This window comes from Peromyscus eremicus, chromosome 9 (assembly GCF_949786415.1).
Source record: "Peromyscus eremicus chromosome 9, PerEre_H2_v1, whole genome shotgun sequence".
Lineage (NCBI taxonomy): Eukaryota > Metazoa > Chordata > Mammalia > Rodentia > Cricetidae > Peromyscus > Peromyscus eremicus.
The window spans coordinates 52,369,224-52,397,171 of NC_081425.1; the positions used below are offsets into that span (position 1 = coordinate 52,369,224).

Sequence of the window (27,948 nt, forward strand, 5' to 3'; positions counted from 1 at the left end):
GAATCCTGGAAGACATCCCCAGGTTAGCAGAGCCTGATTCTCTGATTTCACAAAGCTACATGATGATATCACACTTCAGAATTCCAAAAATGGAGGGTGGACGTGTGTGTGGTTGGGAGGTCAGCTATCTACCTAGTACCAGACAAGAAGCTGAAGCCCCCCCCCCTTCAAAAAAAAGAAACAACCCTGTAAGGAGACAGAGACAGACTGGAAAGGGGCCATCTGAAAGGTTTAGAGCATGAACATGCATCCCATGTGGCAAGTCCCAGACAGTAGAAGCTGGGCTGTGCTTACACTCAACAGTCTGGCAGCAGTCCACACAGCTACTCCCCTCCTAGGAACCTACCCCAGCCCATTTGGTCTTGCCTAGCTCCTCAGCCTGGTGGGAATCTTTATGCTTGACTACACCTGCTCTGTGATCCTGGAGAAGCTTATCCCTTCTGGAAGCTTCGATTTCCATTTCCTCTTTGGCCAATGGGGAGGAGAAGACAGAAGATAATGATGGTGGCAATGATAACGATGACTTCTTACAGGATTTTTAAATTTGAAGTAAGGTAGCTCATAGAACACAATACTGGGCACATAGATTGTAATCGTGGAATAAGTAGTGATTGTTCTCAAATCTAAGTCCCTTGGTGACCTGGACCGCTGGCATCCTTGCCACCTCATAATCTCTGTGACCTCTAGGGCAGCACCAGGCACCAGAAGGAGCTTAGCATGTATTTGATGAATGAGAGAAAGAGGCTAATGACGGGGATAAGTGAGCAAACAAGCCTTATTGTTTGCAGAGAAAGCTAAGTCTCAGCTAGGCAGTGTGGCATGGGTGGCACAGGCTGCTCACCATCTTGGTCCTGCAGGATGGTTTGTGCCCGTACGCTGCCTCTGCCTGAAACATCACTTCCTTTCACTGGAGGCAGCTTATGTCCAGAACACCCAAGCTGGACCTGGGACCCCAAATCTCAATGCACCTGCTTCTCTGGTCCTCAGGTCTGCATCTGAGTGACCCGAGCTAGGACTTCAAGGCTCCCTGCAGGGACAGTGTGACAGAGCAACCTCTGCTCCAAGCTCCTTTTGGGGCTGCCTCTAGTCCTGAACTTCCACCAATAGCTCAGGCTTCTGGAGAACTCCCTGCCGGCAGTCCCAGTAGCAGGAGGGTTAGTCTGTGGCCAACAGTGAGTTTTCCAGAGCATGTAGTAACCCCCAGACAGCCAAAGTTGGGACATGTGTTTCCAGTGGTCAGCCTGGCAGCAGCCCACATTCCTGCTCCTCTGCCTGGGCACCTGCCCTATGCCATCTCTGTCCTGTCTGTCCCATGGAAAGTTCTTAACTCTGAGCACCAGCTGCTTTTCCTTGATCATGTGCAAATTGGGTATCGAGTCAGCCCTCCTGTGGCTTGGCTCCTCTCACAGTGCTCCCTGGTGTGAGGGTGCTGAAGCCAGCCATGATCACACCCTGTAGAGCAAACTTTGTCTGTGGTGAGTCAAAGTGGCCTCTCAGCAATCTCTACCGTTTTTAACCACTTGAAAATCATACCCTGGGAAGAGTGGGGTCCTGAGGAGGTCAGGGATGCCACAGCGGTCCTTTGGGTTTCTCATTACCGTAGCTATCTCAAGAAACTTCTCATCAGCAGTCCCTCATCCCACCCTCAGGGTTGAATAACGCCCCTTAGGGTCCCTGGCGTCCTGGCTAGTCACCTGCCTACTCATCTAAGTAGCTATCTAAGGTGAGCCACGTGCATTTATTTTTGCAGAATCTTAGACCAGGAGGTGGGAAAAGGGAGAGGGAGGAAAAAGGGAGACAAACAAGAAGGAGGAAAGAGAGAGCTGAGCCTGTGAAGGTGGGTGGAGTGGGTCTGAATGAATCCTAGACTTTGTGGAGAATAGGGGGGCTCCTCAGAGCTTAAGGTGCCTTTATTCTCTTGTCAAAGATCAGGGCCAAGGACCCCACAAGAGTCCCCCAAGTCAACCACTCCATTTTTTTTTTCCTGAGGCCTCTGCAGGGACAGGAGCCCTGTTACTAACTCAGGGCCAGGACATTTACACCATTCCCTTTCTTCATCATTAGAGGTCTAGGTACCAAGAAGGCTCCCAGGGTTGGGGCAAAGACATTAAAAGGCTCTACAGGATTCAGCCTGGAGCTCTCCAGGGAGACTCAGGACATAAGTGAGGACCGCATCCCTTCCTGGGTAGCCCCCAGCGATGCTACAAACAGGCTCAGAAGCAGCTGCAGCCTCCAACTTAGGCTGCTCCCTGACATCTAGCAACACTCAGGGGGATTCAACTGCAGGCTAAGTTGACCTTAGGGAGAAGGAGCCTTCCAAGTATGGGCTGCACAAACTGCCCTCCAACTTCATTGAAACCAGCCTGGCTAGGACGTGCTCTGTATTAAGCTGCCCTGTGCCTTTGGAAGCAGGAAGAAAGAACGTACGCTCACAGTGGACACTTCCGAGGGGGCAAATGTCCCCTGCTTTCTGACAGCTCCAGGGGAGGGGGGGCAGGTCAGAGGGAAGAGACCCAGGCTCTGGATTGCACATCTCCCTCACCTCACTCCCTGCAGCCACCTAGACACCCGTGGGGAACAGTTGGGGCTTTTTATAATCTTTATTTGTTAACAGTTGAGGCTATTTTTCTCCCAGGCTGTAAGAGATGCCAGTGCTCATTAAAAAAAAGTTGTGAAAAACACAAGTCTATTTTGGGGGTGATCAGCCTCCTCAAAGCCTCACACCCCCAGCTCTGTGGAGCTCTGGGGATGAGACCTGCTCTTGCTGGGAAGGTCTGCAGCTTGTAGGAAGCCAAGGATTCTTGGGCCTGTCAGCACTGGCGAGGGGGGACATATTTGTCCCCTCTTCTACCTTCTGGGACAGAAGCAGAACGACCTAGCTCCATTCTGGTGTAGCCCTGCCCGCCTCATGGTGGCTTCAGAACTCTGTGCTGAGAAAGCCACCTCCCAGGAGACTTGGGTTGGAGCCACACCGCTGCCGGGCATCTTGCTTTGGCATGCTAGAGGGCCTGGCATTGGTGGCGGCACTTACAGCTCTTGAAAGACATTAGCCGTCAGGAGATCAAATTTCTCTGCTGAATGAAGAGTCGTTTCAGAGCCGTAGGAGATATTTAATGAGGTCCTGGACCAGCTGTGGGTAGACCTAGAGGGATTAGGAGAAGGCTGTGTATGCCCTCTGCCCGTGGAACCACGCTGATTGCTAATGGAGTCTTCTTGCCGTGGTGTGGTTACAGGCCTGTTGGCAAGGGCCTGGGCCAACCTTGAACGTTCCACCAAGAACTCTCATGATCCCTGTTCCATCTCCCCTGACCTCCCTTTCATTTTGTCAAGTGACCCTTGGGGCCAAGGTGGACATCGGATTTTATTACTCAGCAAGCCTCTCAGAATTCTAACTCTAGCCTCGCTCAGTGCCCTTGTGTGGTCTGCTCTGCACATGGGGACCAGATGGCTGGCATACAGACAGAACTTGGGTTCCTGTTACCCAGAGATGTGAGGGGGAGCACATGGGAAGTGGGAGGTTTCAGTGCTTGAAAGGACAGTGAGGTCAAGTAGTCATCTGCTGTCTTCACAGTGTGACTGGTACCATTGTGCCCAATGGATGGCCAAAGAGATTACAGCCTCTGTCCAAAGTCACATAGCTTTTTGAAAGGTCAGAAGTATGAGGGCAACGGCTGCTTCTCTGCTTTGATTTCTTTTCTTTTTTTCTGGTTTTTTGAGACAGGGTTTCTCTGCGTAGCCTTGGCTATTCTGGAACTCGCTCTATAGACCAGGCTGGCCTTGAACTCACAGAGATCCGCCTGCCTCTGCCTCCTTAGTGCTGGGATTAAAGGCATGTGCCACCACCTGTTGGCTGATTGCCTTTTTGTTAAGGCTTATTTTATTTATATGTATGTGTGTGTTTCTGTGTGTAGTGTATGCTGCACACGTGTGTGCATACCTGTGCGTGCGTGCGTGCGTGCGTGCGTGTGTGTGTGTGTGTGTGTGTGTGTGTGTTCCCTCAGAGGCCAGAAGGGTATGTTAGAGCCCCTGGAGCTGGTGTTGCACATAGTTATAAGCCACCCGATATGGGCACTGGGAATGGAACCTGGGTCCTCAGGAAGAGCAGCAGACACTGTTAATGTTGGGCCTTCTCTCCCCGCTTTGGTTTCTTTTCCTCTCTGGGCTGCTTTCACCCTTCTCCTGTCTCATCACTTCTCCCCGTTCCTTTCTCATCACCAAGTCAACTTTTCCATCCTTAACAGCACAGTGTCAACCGCTCTCCAGGGGGGATCCAGCCGGCTTCTCCAAGCCTTTTGCTACCATTTCTGAGCTCTCCAGAAATTCTAGAATTTTCTTTGGATGGGTGAGACTTGATGAGGACCAAATGGCCTTGCAGAATTAGATTCTCTTTCTTTCACTGTGTGTTAATCCCCATTTCATCCCTTCCAAAGACTTCCCTGTCCGCTCCCAGCCTTGGTGGTCCTCAGCTAGGGTTTGTGGAGTCCTCATTTGCTCAGGAGCTGTTCCCGTGGAAAGGATGACTGACCACATCTAGGCCTTCCATGCTTAGCACCCACATCAGCTGTCCCGAACCTCGAAGGACATGTGGACTAAGCCTTGTCTATGAGAAAACAAACCCAGAGAACATAGTTTTGTCCAGGAACACACAGTTCCATGAGTGACAACCGACATCTCTTCGTCAAATCACTCAGCCACTCAGAATGGCCCGGCCCAGGACCCCATTGTCTGCCTCATAGCTGGCCCCTGTGGCTCCCAAGCTGGAGCATCAGATCTCTGAAGTTGGGTAGCAGCAGCCATGTCCTTGCGCTGGGTAGAGCCTTCCATTTGAGCCGGCTGACTTTGGGGTGACTTACAGTGTGCTCATTCCCTTTCACCCCCTTGTCTCCTCCCATCTTGCCTCAGTCCCTTCTGCCACTTCCATGAGGAGCCTGGAGGGAACCCAGCACGTGAGACGACAAAGGAAAGCCGGCATAGCTCGTGGGAGACATCGCAGAACAGCATGTGAGTGGCTACTTTGTGTGGTGTTGTTCTCTGCCCCACTCTACTCCCTGCCCCCAAACTTTCACCCATCAAATATTTATTAAGCACCTCCTGTGTGCATGTTGAAGCTAGACTAGCATGACAAACAGATAAATATCCCTTTGGGTATGCATGTCTCTTCCAAAAGCGTTCTCAGGACTGGAGGGCTGAGAGACAGCATTGTGACCAGCAGTGTGTGTGTCTTGAGCTACTAGTGGAGCCCAGGAGGTCAAAGAACTGAAGATTGACAGGGGGTGTTGGTGGAGGACTTCCTGGAAGATGTGACATCCAGGCCATCTTAAAAGGATGATTAAGCATTTTTCCAGTATAGGAGGTGGGGGTGAGGAGTATCTTTGTGTCTGGGGGACTGCTTCCACAAAGACCACACCTCCTCATGGGGAGTTGGTAGTGGTCTTACCCTGGGTAGGGAGCTGGCTGGCTGCACTTTCTCCCCTTATCTAGGCTCTGTAGCTCAAAGCAGCTCAGTCTTTGCTCAAGATTTACTTCTGGATTTGTTGCTAGTTCTGAGCGGGGATGCCACCTGCTCCAGTAGGCACACTGGTCATATCACAAGCTCTGGTTTTGTGTGTGTGTGTGTGTGTGTGTGTGTGTGTGTGTGTGTGTTAACTCCAAGAGGAGACGGGCACTGTGAACATGTGCTTATCAATCTGGAAGGCTGAGCTGCTTTTTAAGCACAGAGAACACACAGGCTGGAGGCGGGATGGATGGAGGGGTCTGTCCAAGCTGGGCTGGCCTTGGAAGAGGTGGAGAGAGCCATGGAAAGAGGGTAGCGCTGGGACTAGCCAGGATCTCGAGGTGTGCGCCTTCCCGAGAACCAGGATGGAGGCTTCTCTCTCCAGATAAACCTCCAGCTTAGAAGCAGGTGTCTGCCCACAGGAAAACAGCAGCCTGGTGATGGTCTGGCTTGGCTGTGGGGAGGGAAGGAGGAAGTGACATCAGAGGACAGGTTCAAGGGGATTTTAGGTCCCAGACGGCTGTGGTGAGGGAAGGGATGCTGGGGGTCTAGGACAGGAAATGTTGGGATTAAAACTACCTTTGTGTCGCAGGAATCCCTAACACTGCCATGAGGTACTGCGTCCAGAGCAAGGACGGGAGGTCACAGCAGGGCAGTGCCTAGGCCAGCTGGAAGGGCAGTGCAGATGGCCAGCCAGCCAGCAGGATGATGGAACGGGCAGCGGCGACTCTGAGCGGCAGGAAATGGGCCAAAAGGGAAAGAAGGACCGAGAGCAGAAAGGGGGTGAGGTGGGCAGAAACTCCAGGCCTGAGAAGAAACCTGAAGCAAAGAGAGCAGGGCTCCAGAGCTGGGCTTAGAGGCTCCAACGATGGAGCTGGGAGACTGCTGCCCGGCCATGACAGCTGCTGGCTGCCGCTGTAGGAAGGGGGACAGAGTGGGCCATTGGCAGCTGCTGGCTGTTGTTGGGGTAAATCCAGCCTCGGGGATCTGTCACTGAAAAGTTACGAAGATAAAGTTGGGCAGTGGTGGCTCAGCCCTTTAATCCCAGCACTCTGGAGGCAGGGACAGGCAGTCCTCTGAGTTCGAGGCCAGCCTGGTCTACAAAATGAGTTCCCCGACAGCCAGGGCTACACAGAGAAACTCTGGCTTGACAAGCTGAGAGAGAGAGAGAGAGAGAGAGAGAGAGAGAGAGAGAGAGAGAGAGAGAGAGAAAGAGAGAGAGAGAGAGAGGGAGAGGCCTGGGAAGAAGAGCTACACTTGTTTCTGAGGAGGTACAAGTCAAGACAGGACTGAGTGGGCTCTGACTGGGAATGCTGGAAAGGTGAGGTGATGGGAAGACTTCTCTCTTAGTTAGGGTTACCATTGTTGTGGTGAAACTCCATGACCAAAATCAAGTTGGGGAGGGAAGGGTGTGTATAGCTTACACTTCCACATCACTGTGCATCACTGAAGGAAGTCAGGACAGGAATTCAAACAGAGCAGGATCCTGGAGGCAGGAGCTGACGCAGAGGCTATGGAAGAGTGCTGTTTACTTGCTTCACATGGCTTGCTCAGCCTGCTTTCTTATAGACCCCAGGATGGACTGGGCCCCTCCCCTTGATCACTAATCAAGAAAATATCCTCCAGTCTTGCCTACAGCCCCGTTTTATGGAGGCCTTTTCTCAATTGTGGTTCTCTCCTCTCAGACGACTTTAGCTTATGTAAAGTTGACATAAAACTATCCAGTACAACTCCTGTTTGAAGGAAAGCTGGAAGCAGAGACTGGGAACTGTGTACCCTGGCAGGAGTGGTGATTCAGGCCACCTCTCCAGCTAGCCACTGGCCCAGTCCTAGCCACTCTACTGAAAATGAGCAGGTTTATAACTTCATTTGACATTTACATTGGTTCAAGACTGGCCCCCAAACCTGCATCTTGGACCATTCTATGACTCAGCCTGATTTTCTCTCCCAAGGAGAAGAGGCATTGGCTGCAGAGTTACAGGCTCAGAAGCACACTTCTAGCAAAGGAAAAGTCCTGTTTGTCTGCTCAGCACCGCACCAGTGACATGCGGCAGGACACAGGAAAGGGGATACCAGCAGGCATCAGCACCCAGCTGGCTCTTTGGAGCTGGATGGAGAGACCCAGGCAGGGAGGGAGGCTCTGACCAGATGTAGGAACCCAGAGAGGTTTCATACTGTGTTTTCCTTGAGTACAATCCCTCTTAGGAGTATAAACAATGGAGTGAGGCTCTTCTGTACCAAATACAGGGGGAAGAACATACCTAGGTAAAGTCTAGTTTCTCCTAAACACATATTTGAACTAGTACTTGTTTTATGAAGATTGAGTCTGAACATAAGGAAGCACTCCCAGTCACGGTTAACCTTCTCTCCAGCTCTGGGTAGGTGTTGGAGGTGGGGGAGCATCTGCCGACAGGAAAGTATCTACCTACAATCCAATGATTAAGTGGGCCTGAATGTACACTTACCAGAAGCACCCCAATAGGCAACTTTCAATCACATGCACTGTTTCATATTTCAGACAATACAAATTGAGTATTTATTTGTTTATGGCAAGGTCTCCCTCTGTAGCCCACTTTGACCTCAAACTTTCCATCCTCCTGCCTCAGCCCCCTGTATGCTGGGATTACAGATGTGTATCACTGAATCTGGCTAAAATTCAGTTTTTATTTGACTTTGGGAAGGAGCAGTAAATCTCTCTTTCATATCATATTTTGCATAAACTAATATTAAAATGGATCTACATTCTCAAAGAACAAGTTGGAAGTGTGATAGAGGAAGTTGTGATGTGAGGCTGGCCAGTCTGGGCTTTAAAAACTGTTCAGAGATAATTGACAGTATTTGTAATTTCTAACAGTCCAGACCATCCTAACAAAACCAGCCTTGAACAAGGAAGCTTCCTTCTGATGAACATTAGAATCAAGCCTTTTTTATTTTAGTGTTTGGAGATAAGGTTTTGCTTGGTAGCCCAGGCTAGTCTTGCACTCACGACAATCATCCAGTTTAACCCTCCCAAGCATTACAGCCACCACATCTGGCTTGAATTATGGTAGATTACAGAAGAGCATCTAAGAGCGGACTTCGATAGGGTTTCTCTGGCTAATATTTCCGTGGCATTCTTTGCAAAGTTAAGAAGATACTCGTGAACTCTCTGTGACAACAGGTTGGGATGGGAACCTCTGAGGGTGATACAGGTATCCATGCAAAAAGCTCAATAAAAGCCCCGAAAGTCAGAGTTGCAGGGATGATACAGGAAGGAAGGCCCTTGAGCACTCGGAAAAACTCCCAAGGAGACAGAGGACTCGTGCAGAAATGCAGTTGTATGCCACTGGTGGAGGCTTGGCTGAATTCAGGGAGAAAGAGGAAAATCTTCCCGTGGCCCTCTAACTCGCATTCCCAAGGCGCACCAGGCAGAGTTTCTTCCTAGCCTCCTGGGGAAAACCGTCGTGAGAGTCCAGCAAGTTTTAGAGGCTGGCCAGGTCAGTTTCTGGCCACCATCCGTGGCTCCCAGGGGAGAAGGGAGGGGGCGCAAAAAGCAGCAGAGGAGCGACGGGGCGTGCCCTGGCTTGGGGGCGTGGCCAAGGCGTGGCCTCCGGGTGTCCAATCCCCTTCGCTCCCCTCTCCACCAACCGCGCGCCGCTGTGGGCGGTCCCTGTCACAGCAACCGTTTCTGGGTGCGATATTTTTCCTTTTTTTTTTTTTCCTTCTCTTTTCCCCCCCACCCCCCTCAACTTTGCTTTTTTTGTGAATGAAAAAAGGAGGTCGTGAGCGGTCCCCGGGACTGCGGCGCTCGGCGTCTTAAGACTGCGCGCGTGCGGCGGCCTCGCCCGGCGCCTCGCTCTCCAGCGCGCCGCCTGCAACCTCCGCAGCGCAGCCGGGCGGCGGCGCGGCCCAGCGGCCGGAGGTCCGAGCGGCGGCGCGCAGTCCGGCTCCACGAGCCTCCATGACATTGGGCGCCCGGGGCGCGCGGAGATGCTGATCCGGAAGAGGCAGTGGCTGCAGTGCAGCGCGCGAGGCTGCTCACGCGCCGCGGTCCGGCCTGGGCTCCTGTGCCAGAGTTTCTGATCGCACCCGAACCGGGACCCCAGGAGGCTGGATCTCCAGCACAGAGCAGCGGCGTCGGCGGCGCCCCAACTTGCACGCGCGGAGTGACCCCAGACATCTCACTAAAATGAGCGTGCTTAGCAGGAAGAGATGTGTTCCCTACACTAGAAATTACCCCGTCACATGTAGTGGTGTAAGTACACGATTGATTTCTGTTATGGCCGGGTTGCAAGCAGCCTCTGCAAACGCGCCGCCTCGCCTTGGCTCAGCCTTCAGCGCCCTCCCCTGTCCTGCCTGCGCCCCTCCTGCTTTCCCCCCGGGCTCCACTCTTCCCTTGGGCTCTTGCTGAGGCTGCTCGGTTCAGAGGGGAGAGAAACTAACCTTTCTTGGGTGTTTTTAGGCAAAAGTATGTGTCTTGCATTGGCGTGGTGTGCCCCTCCCCCTTCCCTATTTATTTCATTAAAAAAAAATTGTATGTGCAGAGCAGCAGCATGTCGGGGGAAAAATGAGAGGTTCAGAGTGGTAGAGGTGTACCTTTTTTCTTTCTATTATTATTATTATTATTATTATTATTATTATTATTATTAAGCCAGTACGATTGGGGTGTTCGCTGACGGTTGTAGCGGTGTTTCTTTGAAGTCAACTCCACTGTGGTCTGCCCAGCTGAGTTTTGGCAAAGTATTGGTGGGGAATGTTGAGCTTTGTTTGTTAATGTTCGGGTATCCTCGGATTGAAAAGGTTTATCCTGTATTTAGGCTCCTGTTTTTGTTAACGTGATCATTCAAGATCCCTTTGGGCCTTGCTTTACGTTTTCTGCGTGGGGAGGATCCACCCCTCCACCTTCGCCCATATTACAATGTCAGCTTCCCTAGTGGGAGCGCCTTTAATTCTGAATCCAGCCTTTCTTTGTTCCTCTCCTCCCGATTCTCCCTTTCTATCCATCTTCCTTGATTTTTACTTTCATTTTCTCGATTTTCCTGCCTTTCACGTTTTTTTGTAAGATGCAGGATGTGGGATATTGGTTGCTAGGAGACAAGCCAGGCTCCCAGGGAGATTGTCGTTTCCTTGACAACCAGACTAGGGCAGCCACAGATGAACAAGCCTCCTATCAGCTGTGGGAGGGAAAGGGGGGCTTTTGAGCTCTGCAAAGAGTGTGTGTAGGGGTGCGGGGGTGGGAATGGGAGCCCTTGAGGTTTGTGGGTAATCTGAGCACACCTTCGGATCTGTCCTGGACAGAGTACAAAGAACTGGGAAAGCAGTTGTGCAGAAGGCTGTTTGTGAAGAGGGGAGTGGTGATTTGGGGACAAGAGTTGGGGAAGGAAATATCAGTGACTTGGGATTGTCAAGGAGTGGAGTGGAGTGGAGGTTGTGATACCCAGGGCAGCGTGGAGGGCGATCAGGAGTCTGTGAAGGAATGGGCTGAGACAATTGTGAACGAAAGTCTTGAGTCACTGAAGAGTGCCAGAGGGGAAGGGGCAGTGGGGAAGTTCACTGAGTGGTTTATATCATCATGTATCAGCAGGAATGCAGAAAGGAGTAATATTCTAGAGCAGAAATTATATTAATATCGGCATGCTGTCTCCAGGACAGGATCTTCATTTAAGATAGGCCTGATTAGACAAAAAGTTCTCCTGGCTTAATTGGGCCAGCCTGTATCTTAAAGAGAGATATAATTACACATATGGATATGCAATCTAGCATTATATAATACTATATTACATAAGAAGACAAATGCCTCCTTTCACCCAGGCTCTCTTGGCATGAATTTACCAAAACTCAAAAAATTTCTTCCAACCCTCTTGTACCCATTTTCTGGAGGTAGAGACTGATGTCCTCAAAAAGTGAAGAGGTTTGCCTCTTTCTAGATAGGACAATGAAGCTTGCTGTTTCAACAGGGATGATGATTTAAAAAAAAGGTGGTGGTGGGGAGAGCCAGTTGGTGGATGTGTAAGAGAAGCGTGAGGGGCAGCCAGAGAGGGGCTGGGCTGGGCTGGAGTGTTCAGGTTAGACAGGCTGCTTCCTAAACTCATGGCCAGTGTTTACTACTCTCCTACTTGTTGGCTTGCTGTCCCCTACTGAACTCTGGAAGCAAAATCACAAGGTCTGTGTGAGTGTTATGTCACAGAGCAGCTAACTTGGACATGCCCCTGGATCCAAGAATCCAGGCTCTCCTCCCGTTTGCTTCCAGACCTCCATGCTAGTGAATCAAAACCACAGAAGGAAGTTCTGTTGCCCTCTGGGTTTCTGTCTTCATAGGTGAGACCCTACTTTTCTTTTCTTTTTTTTATTATCCACCCCATAAAGCAGAAACCACACCTACTTGACTCTCCCTGGTGCCCACACATCCCTCAGCTGTCTAACTGGAGACTAGGAACTGTCAAGGAGGATTTTATGCCCTCAGTTCAGAAGAGGAGAGGAAGCAGAAAGCTGATGACTATGACAGTTGCCTGGTGGACAGGACCAGGAAGGGAGCAGGAATGATGCCGATAGTCGCCATAGAGACTGGGTCAAAGCTTGTGGTGACCCCTTGTAGTGGAAGGGTCCAGATCCTGTAAAATTCCGAGGAGGATGAGCCAGTCTCATTGAAAAGTCCTTGCTGCACTTTGTGCTTAGGTTGCTGAGCTGCGTCCCCTTGTGCAAATCCCAGTTGCCATGTTACTTGAGTATTTCAGTTCTGCATTCCTGCATGTTAGCATCTAGTTACAGCCTGCCAGGGACAGAGCTCCTCCGCTGCTGCTGCTGCCGCTGCTGCCGCTGCTGCTGCTGCTGCTGCTGGTGGCTTGGCTCTGGTCTTGGTGGCTCAGCAGTAGAGTGTCTGGGCAGCCTCCAGGATTCCTCTGCGCTCAGCCTTCCTGGACCTGGGAAGGCTTTAATCCAGGTGGCTCCAGCCCCGAGAGGTCTCGCTGTACACAGGGAATGAGCAGGGGCAAACTGATAGCCCTAAGCGCACCTACCCTTCCCCTACCCACTTCCCATCCTGTCTAACCCTAGAAGGGTAGACGCCAATGGAGAGGCTGTCCTCAAAGTCTCCTCAAACTGAGAACCTCAGCTTTTTAACCACGGATACAACTCGCTAACGACAGAAGTGCCTTCTGTCTCTTCATCTGATCAGTTACTCTCTGGGATGGGCATACTACTTCTCTGCCAAGGAAACTGAGGCAGAAATGTAGGCTACGCTTGACCCGCAACTTCCTCCAGCGCCCAGTTTCCCGCATAGACAGTTTGTGTAGCTTCTCCTCAGAGAGCCAGAGGAGTGAGGGTCTTCCGATCTAAGCCTCTTCCTCTGGAGGAGGTTCGAAGGAGGCAGACCTTACTCTTGGGAGCTGGATGTGGGATGCTGCAGATAGCCCAGATAGGGGATGGGAAGCCCTGTGGACCATAGAGTGTATTGTTCTCCCTCCATAGAGCGACTGCCTCCATCCCTATCTCAAAGTAGGTCTTCAGCTGAGAAGATAGCCACGTGGGCAACTGGACCACTCTGGGCAACCAGAGTAAGGAGGGGAGGCTTGTGGTTTCAGCAGGTACATAGAAGGCCCTCCTCAATGAGGCTGCCCGAAAAACCTCTCCTAGCCCATAAAAGGATAGGGTAAGAGGATGGAGGTGAGCAGGCTGGGTCTTGGAAATTTACCATCTGAGAGGGCCAGGGGAACACAGGGAAAGCTGGGAGAGCTGCTGCCCAGCCCTGACATGTCCATTAAATTTTAAAGTGACTCTGCATTGGAGCATGCTGGGAAGGGGTGGGGACCTGGCCCCATGTCTGCTTCTCTCAGCTGTTTGTTCTGCTGCTGCTACAGCCCCAGGGAAGAGGAGGAGAGAAGAGGATGAGGGAGCTACCAGGCAGATTCTCTCTCTCTCTCTGGGGGAGTGGGGATTGGGCCAGGTGCAAGGCAGATTCTGCCTTGGGATCTCTCACAGATCGCCTTCATCCAGAAGCCCAGCCGCAGGATGGTGGGGACCAGAGGGAGATAAGCGATCCATCTGGTGGCATTGTACTCCTCAGCCTGAATGAACTCCTGTCTCCAAGGGCCCCTGCAAAGCTACTTCCCTGAATGTTGCCCACTCCTCTCTCTTCACATCAGCGCCGATGCTTGACAAGGCCACAGACCCAGTGGAGGAGGGCTGCTTGCACTGATCTTGGTCCTCAGGGGTGTAGCACGCCAAACTGTTCTGATACCTCCTCTCCTGCCCCTCAGGTCCCAATTAATGGATTCTGACATGGATTATGAAAGGCCAAACGTAGAGACCATCAAGTGCGTGGTGGTGGGTGACAACGCCGTGGGCAAGACCAGGCTCATCTGTGCCCGGGCCTGCAATGCCACCCTCACCCAGTACCAGCTTCTTGCCACCCATGTGCCCACAGTGTGGGCCATTGACCAGTATCGAGTATGCCAGGAGGTAAGACTCCAAGGCCCCCCTTGCTTGGGGGGTCCATGCTATGTATTTTGAACTGTGGCTTGGTGTCTCTGGAGCTCATGAGAGCCCCCTAGGGGTGAGGCAGAGGTGGATGAAGTAGAAAGAGACCCTGGAGAGAGATCTGAAGGAAGCCGACCCCCAGGAAGGTATCTTTGACCATTTGTGTTTTCAGTGGTGTCCTGGTTAGGGTTTCTGTTGCTGTGATGAACCACCAGGACCACAAGCAAGTTGGGGAGGAAAGGGTTGATTTGGCTTACACTTCCACATTGCAGTCCATTCCTGAAGGAAGTCAGGACATGAACTCAAGCCAGGGTAGAAACCTGGAGGCAGGAGCTGATGCAGAGGCCACGGAGGAGTGCTGCTTATTGGCTCGCTATTCAGGGCCTACTCAGCCTGCTTTCTTATAGAACCCAGGATCACCTGCCCAGGGATGGCACCACCCACAATGGGCTGAGCCCTTCCCCCATCAATCACTAATTAAGAAAATGTCCTCCTGCAGCTGGATCTTATGGGAGAATTTTCTCAATTGAGGCTCCCTCCTTTCAGACGACTAGTTTGTGTCAAGTTGACATAAAACTAGCCAGCACAAATGGGTAAGCCGGTGGCTAGGAATCTAGCTTTGGCTGGGTACCATGTCTTGTGCAATTAAGCCCGAAGTAATAACATTTTCTCCTCCTGCAATAAGCGTGCTCTCTTGAGGTCTCTCCTGCTTCTGCTCAGCGTGGAGACTACCCTCGTTATTGAGTCTCTGGAGATTCCATGTGGACAGCCCTGTCCTCCCCATCAGGGTTGAGCGGGCATCTGCCCCTGAGAACCATTGTCCTGTCTCCTCCATGCCCAGGTGCTAGAACGCTCCCGAGATGTGGTAGATGATGTCAGCGTCTCCCTGCGCCTCTGGGACACCTTTGGAGACCACCACAAAGACCGGCGATTTGCTTATGGAAGGTAGGGAAGGCCTTAGGTGCTTGCAGGGAGCCACACAGGAGAGTTTTCACTGTGTCCTGAGGACCCGAGTAACTCTATACCGTAGAAACTGTGAGAATAGAGTGGAGGAGATATGGCGGTGGGTATTCCCTGGGGCTGAAGGCATTCTGGGCTTCCAGGCCTGGTTTGAGTCCCAGCTCCGCAACCTACTGGCTCTCAGCAGTTCTGGGATGCCTTTTCTCACGGTGAGATGGGGATCATTTCTTTCTTCTTTTTTCTTTTTCTTTCAATGCTGGTCATTGAACCTAGAGCCTCACACATCATAGGCAAATGCTCTACCACTGAGCTATATATATATATATATATATCTAGCCCTTTAAAGCAAAACAAACAAGACCTTCATTCTGAGACAAGGTCTTCCTTGGTTGTCCAGATTGTCCTTGAACTAACTGTTGCCCAGGAAGCCTTGAACTGGAAGTTTTCTGCCTCAGCCTCCCAAATATTCAGCCTGTATCACCAGGCCTGGCAAATATAGTAATTTTTGTGTGATGTATAGATATGTATATTGACATATACATCATGTTCATGTGTGTGCAAATTGGTGGGGAGGAAGCCTTGCACCCGTGTGTGTGTGACTGTGGAGGCTGGAGGACATTCAGTTGTTCTCCACCTTCTTTTTTTGAGACAACCCCCCACCCCTACTACCCCCACCCCGACAAGGTTTCTCTGTAACAGCCTTGGCTGTCCTGGAACTTGCTTTGTAGATCAGACTAGCCTTGAACACAGAGAGGTGCACCTGCCTCTGTCTTCCAAGTGCTGGGATTAAAGGCATAGGCCACCACACCCAGCAAGACAGGGCTTTTTACTGGATCCAGAGCACACAGTTGTGGCTGATCTTGCTGGCTAGAGAGCCCCAGGGATGCCTCCCCCCTGCCCCCCATCTCCATACTGGAGATACAAATGCTTACAGTCATGCTTGACTTTTTATGTGAATGTATGAGTCCTGGGGATCTGAACTTAAGTACTCATGTTTACATAGGAATCATTTTACCCACTTTGCCATATTCCCGGCCCCAAAATGATAATTTTTAACTCACAAGACAGCTATGAGGCCAAATGAATCTTTGTGCTTTAAAATGCCTACATAAATTATGGTCCCCATTATTTTATATTGTGTGGAAGATGGTGGAAGTAGGGTTCATAAGACGGGGCTAGGCTGTAGTGGAGGGGCCAGGAGCAGGCTGACATGTCCTCTTTTCAGGGGCAGGTAAATCCCCACCAACTTCCTCTGCCTGTAACTTTTCTCTCCCTCCCCCCAGATCTGATGTGGTGGTTCTGTGTTTCTCCATTGCCAACCCCAATTCCCTCCACCATGTCAAGACCATGTGGTACCCAGAAATCAAGCATTTCTGCCCCCGAGCTCCTGTCATTCTGGTGGGCTGCCAGCTGGACCTGCGCTATGCTGATCTGGAAGCCGTTAACAGGGCCAGGAGACCCTTGGCTAGGTAGGGGTGCTGGTGCTCAGGGAGAGGGAAGGGGGATGGGGGCAGAGCGTCGCTATGACTCCCTGCTCAGCCCTAAAGGAGTCCCACTAACCCGTACATCTCTCCTTCCATTTGGAGCAAATTCACATCAGAGTCATTAACAAGCATGCTTAATCATTCATTCATTCATTTACTTACTCACTCATTCATCCTTCCATGTCATTGTATACCACTGTGGGAACAGTCCTGTGCTATATTCTGTGAAGAATGACATGGAGGAGAAGATGTGTGTGAGAATATTTGTATGAAAGGGTCTTATAATTTTGTGATGCCAACACAGTTGACTCTTTATGTCATGGGTTCTGCATCTGTGGGTTCAGCCAATGTGAATGGGAATGTCCAGACTCCCCTCACCCCGTCATTATTCCCTAAATAAAGCATGATAACAACTATAGCAGTGGTTCTCAACTTTCCTAACGCTGCAACCCCTTAATTCAGTTCCTCGTGTTATGGTGAACCCCCTACCATAAAATTATTTTTGTTGCTACTTTATAACTGTAATTTTGCTACTGTTATGAATCATAATGCCAATATCTGTGTTTTCTGATGGTCTCAGGCCATCCCCGTGAAAGGATTGTTTGACGCCCCCCCAATGGGTTGTGACCCACAGGCTGAGAAACACTGAGCTATAGCATAGCACTTACATTACATAAATAATCTAGAAGAGTTTTAAAGAATGGCAGGGATATGCACAGGCTATGTAACTACAATGATGTTTTATGTGAGGGACTTGAGTTTCCACAGATTTGAAATCTGAGGAGGATCTTGGAATTGATCCCCTTCAGATACCAAGGGACATCTCTGAGTAGATTAAAGGGCGGATGCCTGGGAAAGAATGGCCAGGCTCCCTCCACCACCAACACAAGTTTGTCTTCCCCTCTCCCACACCCCAGGCCCATCAAGCCCAATGAGATCCTCCCGCCAGAGAAGGGTCGGGAAGTGGCCAAGGAGCTGGGGATCCCTTACTACGAGACCAGCGTGGTGGCCCAGTTTGGTATCAAGGACGTCTTTGACAACGCCATCCGGGCTGCACTCATCTCCCGCCGCCACCTGCAGTTCTGGAAATCTCATCTGCGCAATGTGCAGCGGCCCCTGCTGCAAGCCCCTTTCCTGCCCCCCAAGCCACCGCCCCCCATCATCGTGGTGCCCGACCCCCCCTCCAGCAGTGAGGAGTGCCCCGCCCACCTCCTGGAAGACCCGCTCTGTGCTGATGTCATCCTGGTGCTGCAGGAGCGCGTGCGCATCTTTGCCCACAAGATCTACCTCTCCACCTCCTCCTCCAAATTCTATGACTTGTTCCTCATGGACCTGAGTGAGGAGGAGTTGGGGGGCCCCTCAGGGCCAGGGGGCCCCCGCCCAGAGGACCACCGGAGCCACCCTGAGCAACACCACCATCATCACCATCACCATCATGGGCGGGACTTCCTACTTCGGGCAGCCAGCTTTGATGTGTGTGAGAGTGTGGATGAGGCTGGGGGCTCTGGCCCTGCTGGCCTCCGGGCTTCAACCAGTGATGGGATCTTAAGGGGTAATGGAACAGGGTACCTGCCAGGCAGGGGGCGTGTGCTTTCTTCTTGGAGCCGAGCTTTTGTGAGTATCCAGGAAGAGATGGCAGAGGATCCTCTGACCTTCAAATCCCGGCTGATGGTAGTGGTGAAGATGGATAACTCCATTCAGCCAGGGCCCTTCCGGGCTGTTCTCAAGTACCTGTACACAGGGGAGCTGGGTGAAAATGAGCGGGACCTCATGCATATCGCCCACATTGCTGAGCTGCTAGAGGTCTTTGATCTACGTATGATGGTGGCCAACATTCTCAACAACGAGGCCTTCATGAATCAGGAGATCACCAAGGCCTTCCATGTCCGCCGGACCAACCGGGTTAAGGAGTGCTTGGCAAAGGGCACCTTCTCAGGTATGGGACATGTTTAGAAGACAAGGGGTTCTCTCTAGGAGACTTTCTGAGGGGCCCGGGTTATCCCCATAGGATTGGGAGTTGGCTTCAGCTCCCAATGCCCTGGAAATGTGGTTGTCCTCTTGCTCAGGCCAATAGCTTGGCTGTCTACATCCTGTTACTCATATCACATGGCTCCAGAAGTCAGGTGGGTGGTCAGGACCCGGTGACTGCCCTTGGGGCTAATTCTCCAGCATATCTGCTGTGTCTTTACATGATGCCTCTTCTCCTCCTGGACAGATGTGACCTTCATCTTGGATGATGGGACCATCAGCGCCCATAAACCCCTACTGATTTCCAGCTGTGACTGGATGGCTGCCATGTTTGGGGGGCCATTTGTGGAGAGTTCTACCAGGGAGGTGAGGCTGGAGATGGGAAGGGAGAGGATGGGAGAGATATTCACATCTTTGAATTTGAGACAGCATCAGTTCATGGGACTTTTCCTCAGCATGGGTCATGTTCTAAGCACAGTGATGGACTCAAAACAAGTTTATGAGATGCTGCGAATAGCCAAGAATTCTTCAGTATCCCAGGGGAGGGAATTACAGTATCTTAGTAGTTTGGAAAGCTCTTCCGTATATATCTCATTTAATTTATCCAGACATACCTAGCAAGCCGAACCTTTTATATGCAGGAAAGGGATGTCCTGAGAAGTTATGCAACTTGCACAAAGTTATGCAACTAGGAAAAAAGAGGGTAGGTCTAGAACTCAGGATTGACAATTCCTTGGTTCCTTAATTACATTCCGTTGCTTCCCTGAGATGCATAGAACCACTAGAAAAGCCTGTGTTCCAAGGTGAAAGCAGCAGTGTCTGCAGAGAAGGTTTTTATTATTGTTGAGCTATGGGGAGACCTGTTGGAGATAATGTCATTTGAGATAATGCCATTGAAAAGGGGTTTGCTGTAGATCCCAAGGAGGGGGAATGCACCCTGTGGGGCCACACAGGGAAGGTCGAGAGTCAGCCAGGAAGTGGAGGTGGAGGGATCCTGGCTGTCTGATACCCGGCTCTGGGGTGATGGTGGCAGGAAGTGGTAGACTGAGGTGTGAGTATGGTAGAGGGAGCCCGATTGCAGGCAGCTCCTTTGCTGGCTCCAGGAACTGGCTGGTAAGGCTGGAAAGGACCAGCCAGGCTCGAGGTGTCAGAGCATCAAATACAGAATATAAAAGCACATGACGAATACAGACCCCTTTCTCTCTGATCAGTGCCCGTCCTCAGCTGACCCATCTTCCTCCTCCTCATTTGCCACCCTCTCGGGTACCAACTCAGGCTAGAGTTGGAAGGGGCTTGGTGACAAGCCCTTAGAAATGTTCTCCTGAACCTGATTCTTCTTTTCCATCCTCCCAGACAAGCAGAGCAGCCCAGACACAGCTCTTGGTGTTTTCCATCATCTCTGCCTCCTGGACCACCAGTTGCCCATCACTCTATCTTCTAGTTCACGTTTTCTACTTTGTACAGATGTATAAAATTCAGAGTATCCCCGTGAGGTTTTCCCAGCTGGTCTGTAATTTCTTTGGAGAGCAGGGACATGGTCTTTGACATCTGCCAGGTACCCCTGTTGCCCCCTACCCCAGTTTCTAGCCCTTAGATCATGCTCACCAGAGCCTTGGCTGAAAAACTGAACCAAGAGCAATCCGTGATCACGCGAGGTGAATTAGAATATGAGCTCCCTAAGGTTTCTGGGAAGGAAGTGCAGAGGCAAAGACGAGCAGAATGGCTAAGAGCTGAACTGGTCTCTGAAGTGGGAGTAGGAGTTGGATAGACAGGATATGGGGCCAGGATTCTTTGAAGCCTCAGGGGCCTGTGTGCCCCGGGCATTTCTCAGCACCATAGACGCATTTTAAAGTGCCACCCGATTCCCAGCAAGTCCAGAGAGACTCGCATCTGATGAGAAGGCAGTTTTTGTTTCCCCGCCGCTCTGAAGAGGTCCCAGAGGCCCAAAGCAGCAGCGCTGGGCAGACAGCTGGTTCCCTTTGCTCGTTCTGTAGCCCACTTCAGCTATTCCTGCAGGCACCAGGGGCTCAGGGGAGCAGCTGACCCAAATGGCCCCCTTCAAGCATCCTCCCTGCCAGACGAGTGGCGTCAGGAAGATGCCAGGAATCTAGGTCCCTTTAGAAGACACGAAAGCCCCACTCACTGATGCTGTCAGGTCGCCGAGGATCGGTGCCAAGGTTATGGGGGTTCCCTAAGCAGATTCAGGAACAACCCAGGAGGCTAGCTGGCTGGGGGAGACCGGCCCACCAAGTTAGGTCTTCATCTGCCAGGACCAAGTTGCTCTGGGCCACCCTAGACCTCAGGCCACCTGCCTGCTTCTTCCCACCCTAGGTGGTGTTTCCGTACACGAGCAAGAGCTGCATGAGGGCTGTGCTGGAGTACCTCTACACAGGCATGTTCACCTCCAGCCCGGACCTGGATGATATGAAGCTCATCGTCCTAGCCAACCGCCTCTGCCTACCGCACTTGGTGGCCCTCACAGGTAACTAACTAACTGCGGTGTACAGGGACCTCCCCGGGGCAAGGTCATGGAGACCCCAGGGAGTGATTATGTATCTTTTGTTACCTCTCTCCTCCTGGGGCAGACTGGGATGCCAAGGGAAAAAAAATGCTCTTAGAATTCAGTCTGCTGGGGGCTGGCGAGATGGCTCAGTGGTTAAGAGCACTGGCTGCTCTTTCAGGAGGACCCAGGTTCAATTCCCAGTTCCCACATGGCAGCTCACAACTGTCTATAGCTCCTGTTCCAGGGGATCTGACACCCTCACACAGACATACATGGAGGCAAAACACAAATGCTCATTTAAAAAAAAAAAATCAGTCTGCTGACGTGTGTAGATTTTTCCTGAGGACATAGATGTGCAGTGTGTGTCGGTCTTGGTGGGGTCACTTTAGAGGTCTCATGACATCACAAAATGGTCTTTACAGGCGACGACACTTTGACCTTCACTCGGGCAAGGTCAAGAAGTCAGAAGGACTAGAACATATTTCTGTTTCTGCTGTATGTTTCTTCTGGTCAGCTTCCTGCTCTGTTCTTCTTCCTCTCCTCCTTCTTTGACCTTGTCTTCCTTCTTCCAGAAACGTAAAGCAAACATTGACTAACCCCTCATAGTTCCTTGTGAGGATTGTGTAAGCTGGGCCTGGTACTCCAGGCTGTAATCAGAGCTATCAGGAAGTAGAGGCAGAAGGAGCCTAAGTTCAAGTTTCACCTGAGCTACAGAAGAAGTTTAATTATGCTGGGCAGTTTAGCAAACCTTGTCTCAAAGAAAGTGGGTAGTGATGGGGATGTAGCTCAGTGGTGGCATCTGCCTTCTTGTGAAAGGCCCTGGGTTTAGTAGTTCCTATTATCACACACACACACACACACACACACACACACACACACACACACACACACAGGGTAGGGGGTGGCAGAGAGGGAGAGAGGAGAGATTATGAGAGCCATAGCTCAGCTTTTAAGACGAGCCAATCTCAGAAGCCCTCAAGGCAAAGGAAGATGTGGGCAATTGGGAGATGTAACAGGAAGCAGCCAGGACCCTCAGTGGGAAGGGCATCTAAAGATGGAGACCCAGGCAGGCCAGGCAGGCCAGGCAGACAGCTTCTGTGGACGTTGGGGTTGGTGTTTGTGCTGTTGTTGACTTGGATATGGTGTTAGTGTTGAGGTCAAGACAGGCCAGGAGAGGGCAGAGAGGGGAGCCTTAGAACTTAGACAGGCAAGGGCCAGTGTCAAAGCTGGAACCCTGGGCAGTTAAAGATCGGGGGCAGACCAGGGAGACAGCAGGTCTGTGATGAGACAGGAATCAGAGGGGACATGTCATTCACAGGAAGAAGGCAGAAATGATTGGTCAGGACAGAATATTAAGAGCCAGATCTGTAGGGGGAGTCCAGTGGCCCAAACTAGGGGCAAGAGGGACTTTCGGAGGGAGTAAGAGCTGCATCTCTGAATTATAGTTAAAGCACCCTTTGGTGCCCATGGAAAATGGTGTGATCTTTCCAGAGGCCATAACATTTCAAATTCTGACATGGAGTAATTCTGTTTTCAAAAGACTATCTCTAAAGAAATTACCTCGGGGAAAAACTAAACTCATAAAGGTATTTTTCTAGGATTCTTTTCATTAGGGCAGAAATTGGAAGCAAGTTGGAGAAGCACCCTTGGTTAGGCCCACATAGGTCATTTTCACACGGCTGCCGTTTAAAATGTCAAACCGCCCTGTCTTGTGGAAGGCCTTGCAGAAAGTCACGTCTAATTACTTCACCCAGAAATGATCTGTGAACATCAGAAAACGGGCACTTACAACATGACTGTGCACCTTGTTAAGGATCTGTGGGAGATGCTGAGTTTCAGTTGGTGACTATAAAGCCATTTACATTTTCTGAAGTTATCCCTTCATACTTAAACTTGTTCGTTGTTAAATACAGCACAAATGAATGTATGCTCCATTTAATGGATTACATAGCAACATCCTTTTCTAACCTTGATGGATGTCAGGAGTTTTGAATCTCCCTGGCCACACCAGAAGTTCCCACCCTCACCCCCATTACAATTCCTTTCTTCTCCCTCGAGGAAACCACAGGGCCCACTACTCTTAGAGAAATTCTTACAGACTCACTTCCTTACAATCTAGAGTTTTATCATCCAAGGATGCTTCCTTTAAATGTTACAGCTTGGTTTCTTTTTGTTTGTTTGTTTTGTTTTGTCTTGAGTTGATTTTTTTGAGACAGGGTTTCTCTGTGTAACAGCTCTGACTGTCCTGGAACTTGCTTTGTAGACCAGGCTGACCTTGAACTCACAAAGATCTGCCTGCTTCTGCCTCCCGAATGCTGGGATTAAAGGGGTGCATCACCATGCTCGGCTTGGTTTCATTTTTTTGTGTCATCTTTTGAATTTCATTGAATCAGTGAGTACCTGTTCATTAAAAAAAAAATCTTCCTAAAGTTATTTGTTGAAAAACAAACTGTCATAGTTTGCTGTCTGCTGCTGTGATTAAAAAGAAAGAAAAAAAAAAAAAGGACCAAAAGTAATTTGGGGGATGAACGTGTTTATTTAGCTTACAAGTTACAGTCCATCATCAAGGGAAGCCAGGGCAGGAGCTGAAGCAGAGACCACGGAGGAATGCTGTTTATTGGCTTGCTTTTCGTGGCTCACTCTGCTTGATTTCATATATAACCAGGACCACCTTACAAAGGTTGGTTATGCCCACAGTGGACTAGGCCCTCCCTTGTCAATCAGTAAAGGAGAAAACGCCTCCACAGACATGCCCACAGCCAATCTCATGGAGGCAAATCCTGGATTGAGGTTCCCTTATTGTGGAATATTATTTTAACTATGCAAAAGTGTGTTACATTTGTTTATGCTGCATTTGTTTAATTATGTAAAGATGTGTTGCTGTTTCGCCTTGCCTGGCCAAGGCACCTGATTGGTCTAATAAAAAGCTGAACGGCCAATAGCTAGGCAGGAGAGGGATAGGCAAGGCTGGTGGGCAGAGAGAATAAATAGGAGGAATCTAAGCTGGGGAGAAGAGGGAGAAGAGAAGGGAGATGCCTGGAGCCAGGCAGCTGCCAGCCAGACACAGAGAAGGACATACAGAAAGAAAGGTAAAAAGCCCGGAGACAAAATGTAGATGAAGAGAAACAGGTTAGTTTAAGTTATAAGAGCTAGTGGGACAAGCATAAGCTAAGGCCGAGCATTCATAACTAATATTAAGTCTCCGTGTCATGATTTGGGGGCTGGTTGGTGGCCCAGAGGCTACATCCCTCTTCCCAGGTTGACTCTAGTTTGTAGACAAAAAATAGCCATCCCACTCCAACTCTGGCATTTTAAAAATACATTTATTTGTTTGTTTGTTTGTTTGTTTGTTTATCCATTGTGTGTATGGGTGGTGCTCTGAGGACAGCTTTTGGGATTGGTTCTTTCCTTCCTCCCGGGTGCTTTGGGGATGAAACTCAAGTGGGCAGGTTTCGCAGCAAGTGCCTTGACCTCCTGAGGCCTCTCACAAGCCCTTTTCTGCTGTTTGGGTCTTGTAGTTTCCTGTGGTCTAGATTTTTACTGACTGCATCCTTTTTTTTTTTTTTTGAGAAGGGGGTCCTTCTGTAGGCTAGACTTGCTTCATACTCTGATCCTCCTGCCTCCACCTCATAAATGCTGAGATTATAGTTGTGCACTACCACACCTTGTTTATGTGGTGCTGGGATGGAACCCGGGACTTCATGCATGGTAGACCAGTACTCTACCAACTGAGTTATCACCCCAGTCCCACAATTCCATGTTCATGGTGTAGCTAATATAATTCTCTCCCCAGCCTATTCTTGTAAACTGGCTATTCAATTTAGGATCTAGATCCTGGTGCACTTAAAAAAACAACAGCTGCTTAATATTTCTCTTCTTCAAGAGATGAAATTTGCCTGGTTTTCTTTTCTTTTCTCTCTTTCTTTCTCTCTCTCTTTCTTCCTTCCTTCCTTCCTTCCTTTCTTTTTTTTTTTTTTTTTTTTTTTTGTGTGTGGTTTTAGCAGCCATTGAGTATCACTGCCTAGATCTATCAACTAATTGGCTGCTGTAAAAAGACACTATCCAAACCTAGCCATTCTTTCTTCTCCCAAGTGAGACACACCCACACTTTGGTTACCCAGTAATCGAGTTTATGTAAGAAAGACAGTAATACTTGGTCCTTCCCTTTGATGTATAAGTTTTTGAGATATAGCTCTTTCCTCCCACCCTTGAGGGTAACCAGTGTGTGTGTGTGTGTGTGTGTGTGTGTGTGTGTGTGTGTGTGTTTGGTTTTTCAAGACAGAGTTTCTCTGTAGCTTTGGTGCCTATTCTGGATCTTACTCTGTAGACCAGGCTGGCCTCGAACTCACAGAGATCCACCTGGCTCTGCCTCCCAAGTGCTGGGATTAAAGGCATGCACCACCGCCACCCGGCTGTGTCTGTGTATTTTAAAGTATTATCATGAACAAATTTGATTGGTTTCATTTAAGTGTATTTATTATTTTATTTGTTGTTTTTAAGACAGGGTCTTATAAAGCCCAGACTGGCCTTGAACTTGCTATGTAGCTTAAGCTGGCTTTGAACTCCTGGCTCTCTTGCCTCATCCTCCAGTGCTAGGATTGTAGACATGCACCGACACATTCATTCTTATTGAAGTTCAAATACTGTACCTTTAACCAGTAGCAGTCTCTTCGTGTCTGCTCTGGGGCCCTTGGCTTCCTTCCTGTCTGGAATGAAAAGATGTCCTAGCTCCACCCTGTACCTTTATGTCTCAGACTTGGGATCAGCCATTTCTCCAAAACACCCTGGTTTCTCTGTGGTGATGACCCGGGGCCCTGTACATGCTAGAAGTCCTGGTTTCTTATGGTTGACAATGGAAATGCTCACTGGTCTTGTGATGCTTCCTGCTTCCGGGTCTTTCCTGTGGGAGGAGCTGGAAAAAGGTGCTCATCTTTTAAGGACAAAATACCTCATGGGCTTATTCTGATACTTTGAATTAAATTCAGGACCAAGGGAGTTTACTTCCTCCGTATAAATGTTTTAATGTAAACTGGAAGATTCATGCACTATTTGTTAATAAAGTTTAAATTACTATAAATAACTAGGTTTAACCCACAGTTCTAGATCAGAGTTCTTAGGCTGTTTTCATTTTCAGCAAATAGGAGGCTTCAGGCCCTCTTCATCAGTGGCTAATACTGTGACGCTCTGTCATATCAGATTATATAGTGGGACATGTGTAGTTTGAAAAAGACCGCCTAGTAAGCTTAGCATCTTTTTCATTTCCTATCCCTCCCCCACTGAGGTCATACCCTCATGCCTGTTTCTCCCCAATAGGCACAAACTTAAAGTCTCCCTTGGACTTTCTGGCCTGTTGGGACTTATTCATGGCCTGATCAGTTTGAACCCCTCCCTGCAACAATCCCGTGATGTGGTGGTACATAAGCAGTATGGGTCTTTTGCCATGTTTCTTCAGCTCATTGTTGGCTGTATGTGTGTGTCACAGAGCAGTACACAGTGACCGGGCTGATGGAGGCAACCCAGATGATGGTGGACATCGATGGGGACGTCCTTGTGTTCCTGGAATTGGCACAGGTATCACAGCAGGGGAAGAGATTGACAAGGCCCATAGGCAGAGGATAGGGTTCTGGGAGGTAATGGTTGGGATAGTGGACAGCCTTGGCTGGCCAGCTGGGTAGAGTTTATATCATCTTATATACCAGGAAGCAACTAGAGAACTTTTGGACATCTGCAAAGACAGAGGGGCTGACACCACAGGACATCAGAGGGGACCCCAGAATAGGGCTGGGGTCATCTAGGGGGTACTAAGGATGCCCCTTCCGTAGTTAACTGCCTGCCTCCTTATTGCCAAACAAAGGAGTCACAGTGCCAGGGATTTGGTCTTGGAGTGTGGCTGGTGTCAGGTTTTCTAAACTTCGTTGCCCATTTCTTAGGGCAGACTGTTTTGTCTGCAGATGGGAGGAGAAGGGAACTGGGTGGGGTAAGAGCTGAGAAGGACAGATGCCAGAGGAAGGGCATGTGGGACATGGATATCAGTAGCACCGATGCTGGAGGCACTTGTGGGGTTGGTAATAGGGCCTAGGAGCCCATATCAAGCATTGCCTTCCTCAGTTCTGGGTTAGCTCCCTTATGAGTGTGTGTGTGTGTGTGTGGGGGGGGACTTTATGACTGCAGAGCATCTGCGGGCACTGCCCAGTGCGGCTGCTCCATAGGCCTCTATGCGGAGTCCCTGCTCCAACCGGGATGCGTTTCTGTACCGTTCACAGTTCCACTGTGCCTATCAGTTGGCCGACTGGTGTCTCCACCACATCTGCACCAACTACAACAACGTGTGCCGCAAGTTCCCACGAGACATGAAGGCCATGTCCCCAGGTGAGTCTCTGCGCCAGCCCCAGCAGCTTCTGTAGCAGGAGCTAACCTGGACCCTGGGCAGGAGTGGGCTTAGTGCTGACCTGGGGCGACCTCCTAACTCAGCACCCCTTTGCATTGTGCTCCAGAAAACCAGGAGTACTTCGAGAAGCACCGGTGGCCACCAGTCTGGTACCTGAAAGAAGAGGACCACTATCAGCGCGCGCGGAAAGAACGCGAGAAAGAGGACTATTTGCACCTGCGGAGGCAGCCCAAGCGGCGGTGGCTGTTCTGGAACAGTCCCTCATCACCGTCCTCCTCAGCAGCGGGCTCGGCGTCCCCATCCTCCTCCTCGGCTGTGGTCTGAGATGCTGCCAACCCTCTTCTGATCCTGCTGCTGTTGTCCTCATTAGCCCTTGTCCCTTCTGCTCTTCTTCATCATCCTGTCCACCCGACAGGGCACGAGGGAACTCACCTAACCAGGGCCCTAAGGGCAGAGCTGTTCTCACCAGCCAATGTGGCTCAGGCCAAGAGGAGCCAGGGCCCTGCAGATCAGAACAGGGTCCACTTACAATTCCAGGCAGGGCAGGGAAGCATCTGCTCCGAGGCGGGGAGCAGGAAAAGAACTCAGAGCTCTTGATAGTCTCTCTCTGGACTTGACAATAGAGTCAATGGAAGAAAGCTTCCCTGTACGTGGGCTTGTTTGTATTGGTCTCTGCTTTGGCCGGGGAGGCAGCTTC

The 27,948-nt window shown here is 50.3% G+C and overlaps 1 protein-coding gene across 4 annotated transcripts; it reads left to right on the forward strand.

Moving 5' to 3' along the window:
* Positions 1 to 4,908: 4,908 nt before the first annotated feature.
* Rhobtb2 (Rho related BTB domain containing 2) lies at positions 4,909 to 27,889 on the forward strand. 4 transcript variants are annotated; one of them, XM_059273387.1, is made up of 10 exons: positions 4,909 to 5,001; positions 13,729 to 13,930; positions 14,790 to 14,893; positions 16,192 to 16,377; positions 17,310 to 18,328; positions 18,608 to 18,726; positions 20,692 to 20,842; positions 26,346 to 26,434; positions 27,127 to 27,232; positions 27,358 to 27,889. In XM_059273387.1, coding segments are annotated over exons 1-10 (2,196 nt in total). In that variant the 5' UTR covers positions 4,909 to 4,999; the 3' UTR covers positions 27,576 to 27,889. The 4 variants fall into 4 exon arrangements, with proteins under 4 accessions (XP_059129370.1, XP_059129371.1, XP_059129369.1 ...); XM_059273388.1 differs by lacking the exon at positions 4,909 to 5,001 and adding an exon at positions 9,461 to 9,728; XM_059273386.1 differs by lacking the exon at positions 4,909 to 5,001 and adding an exon at positions 10,613 to 11,791.
* The last annotated feature ends 59 nt before the right edge of the window (positions 27,890 to 27,948 follow it).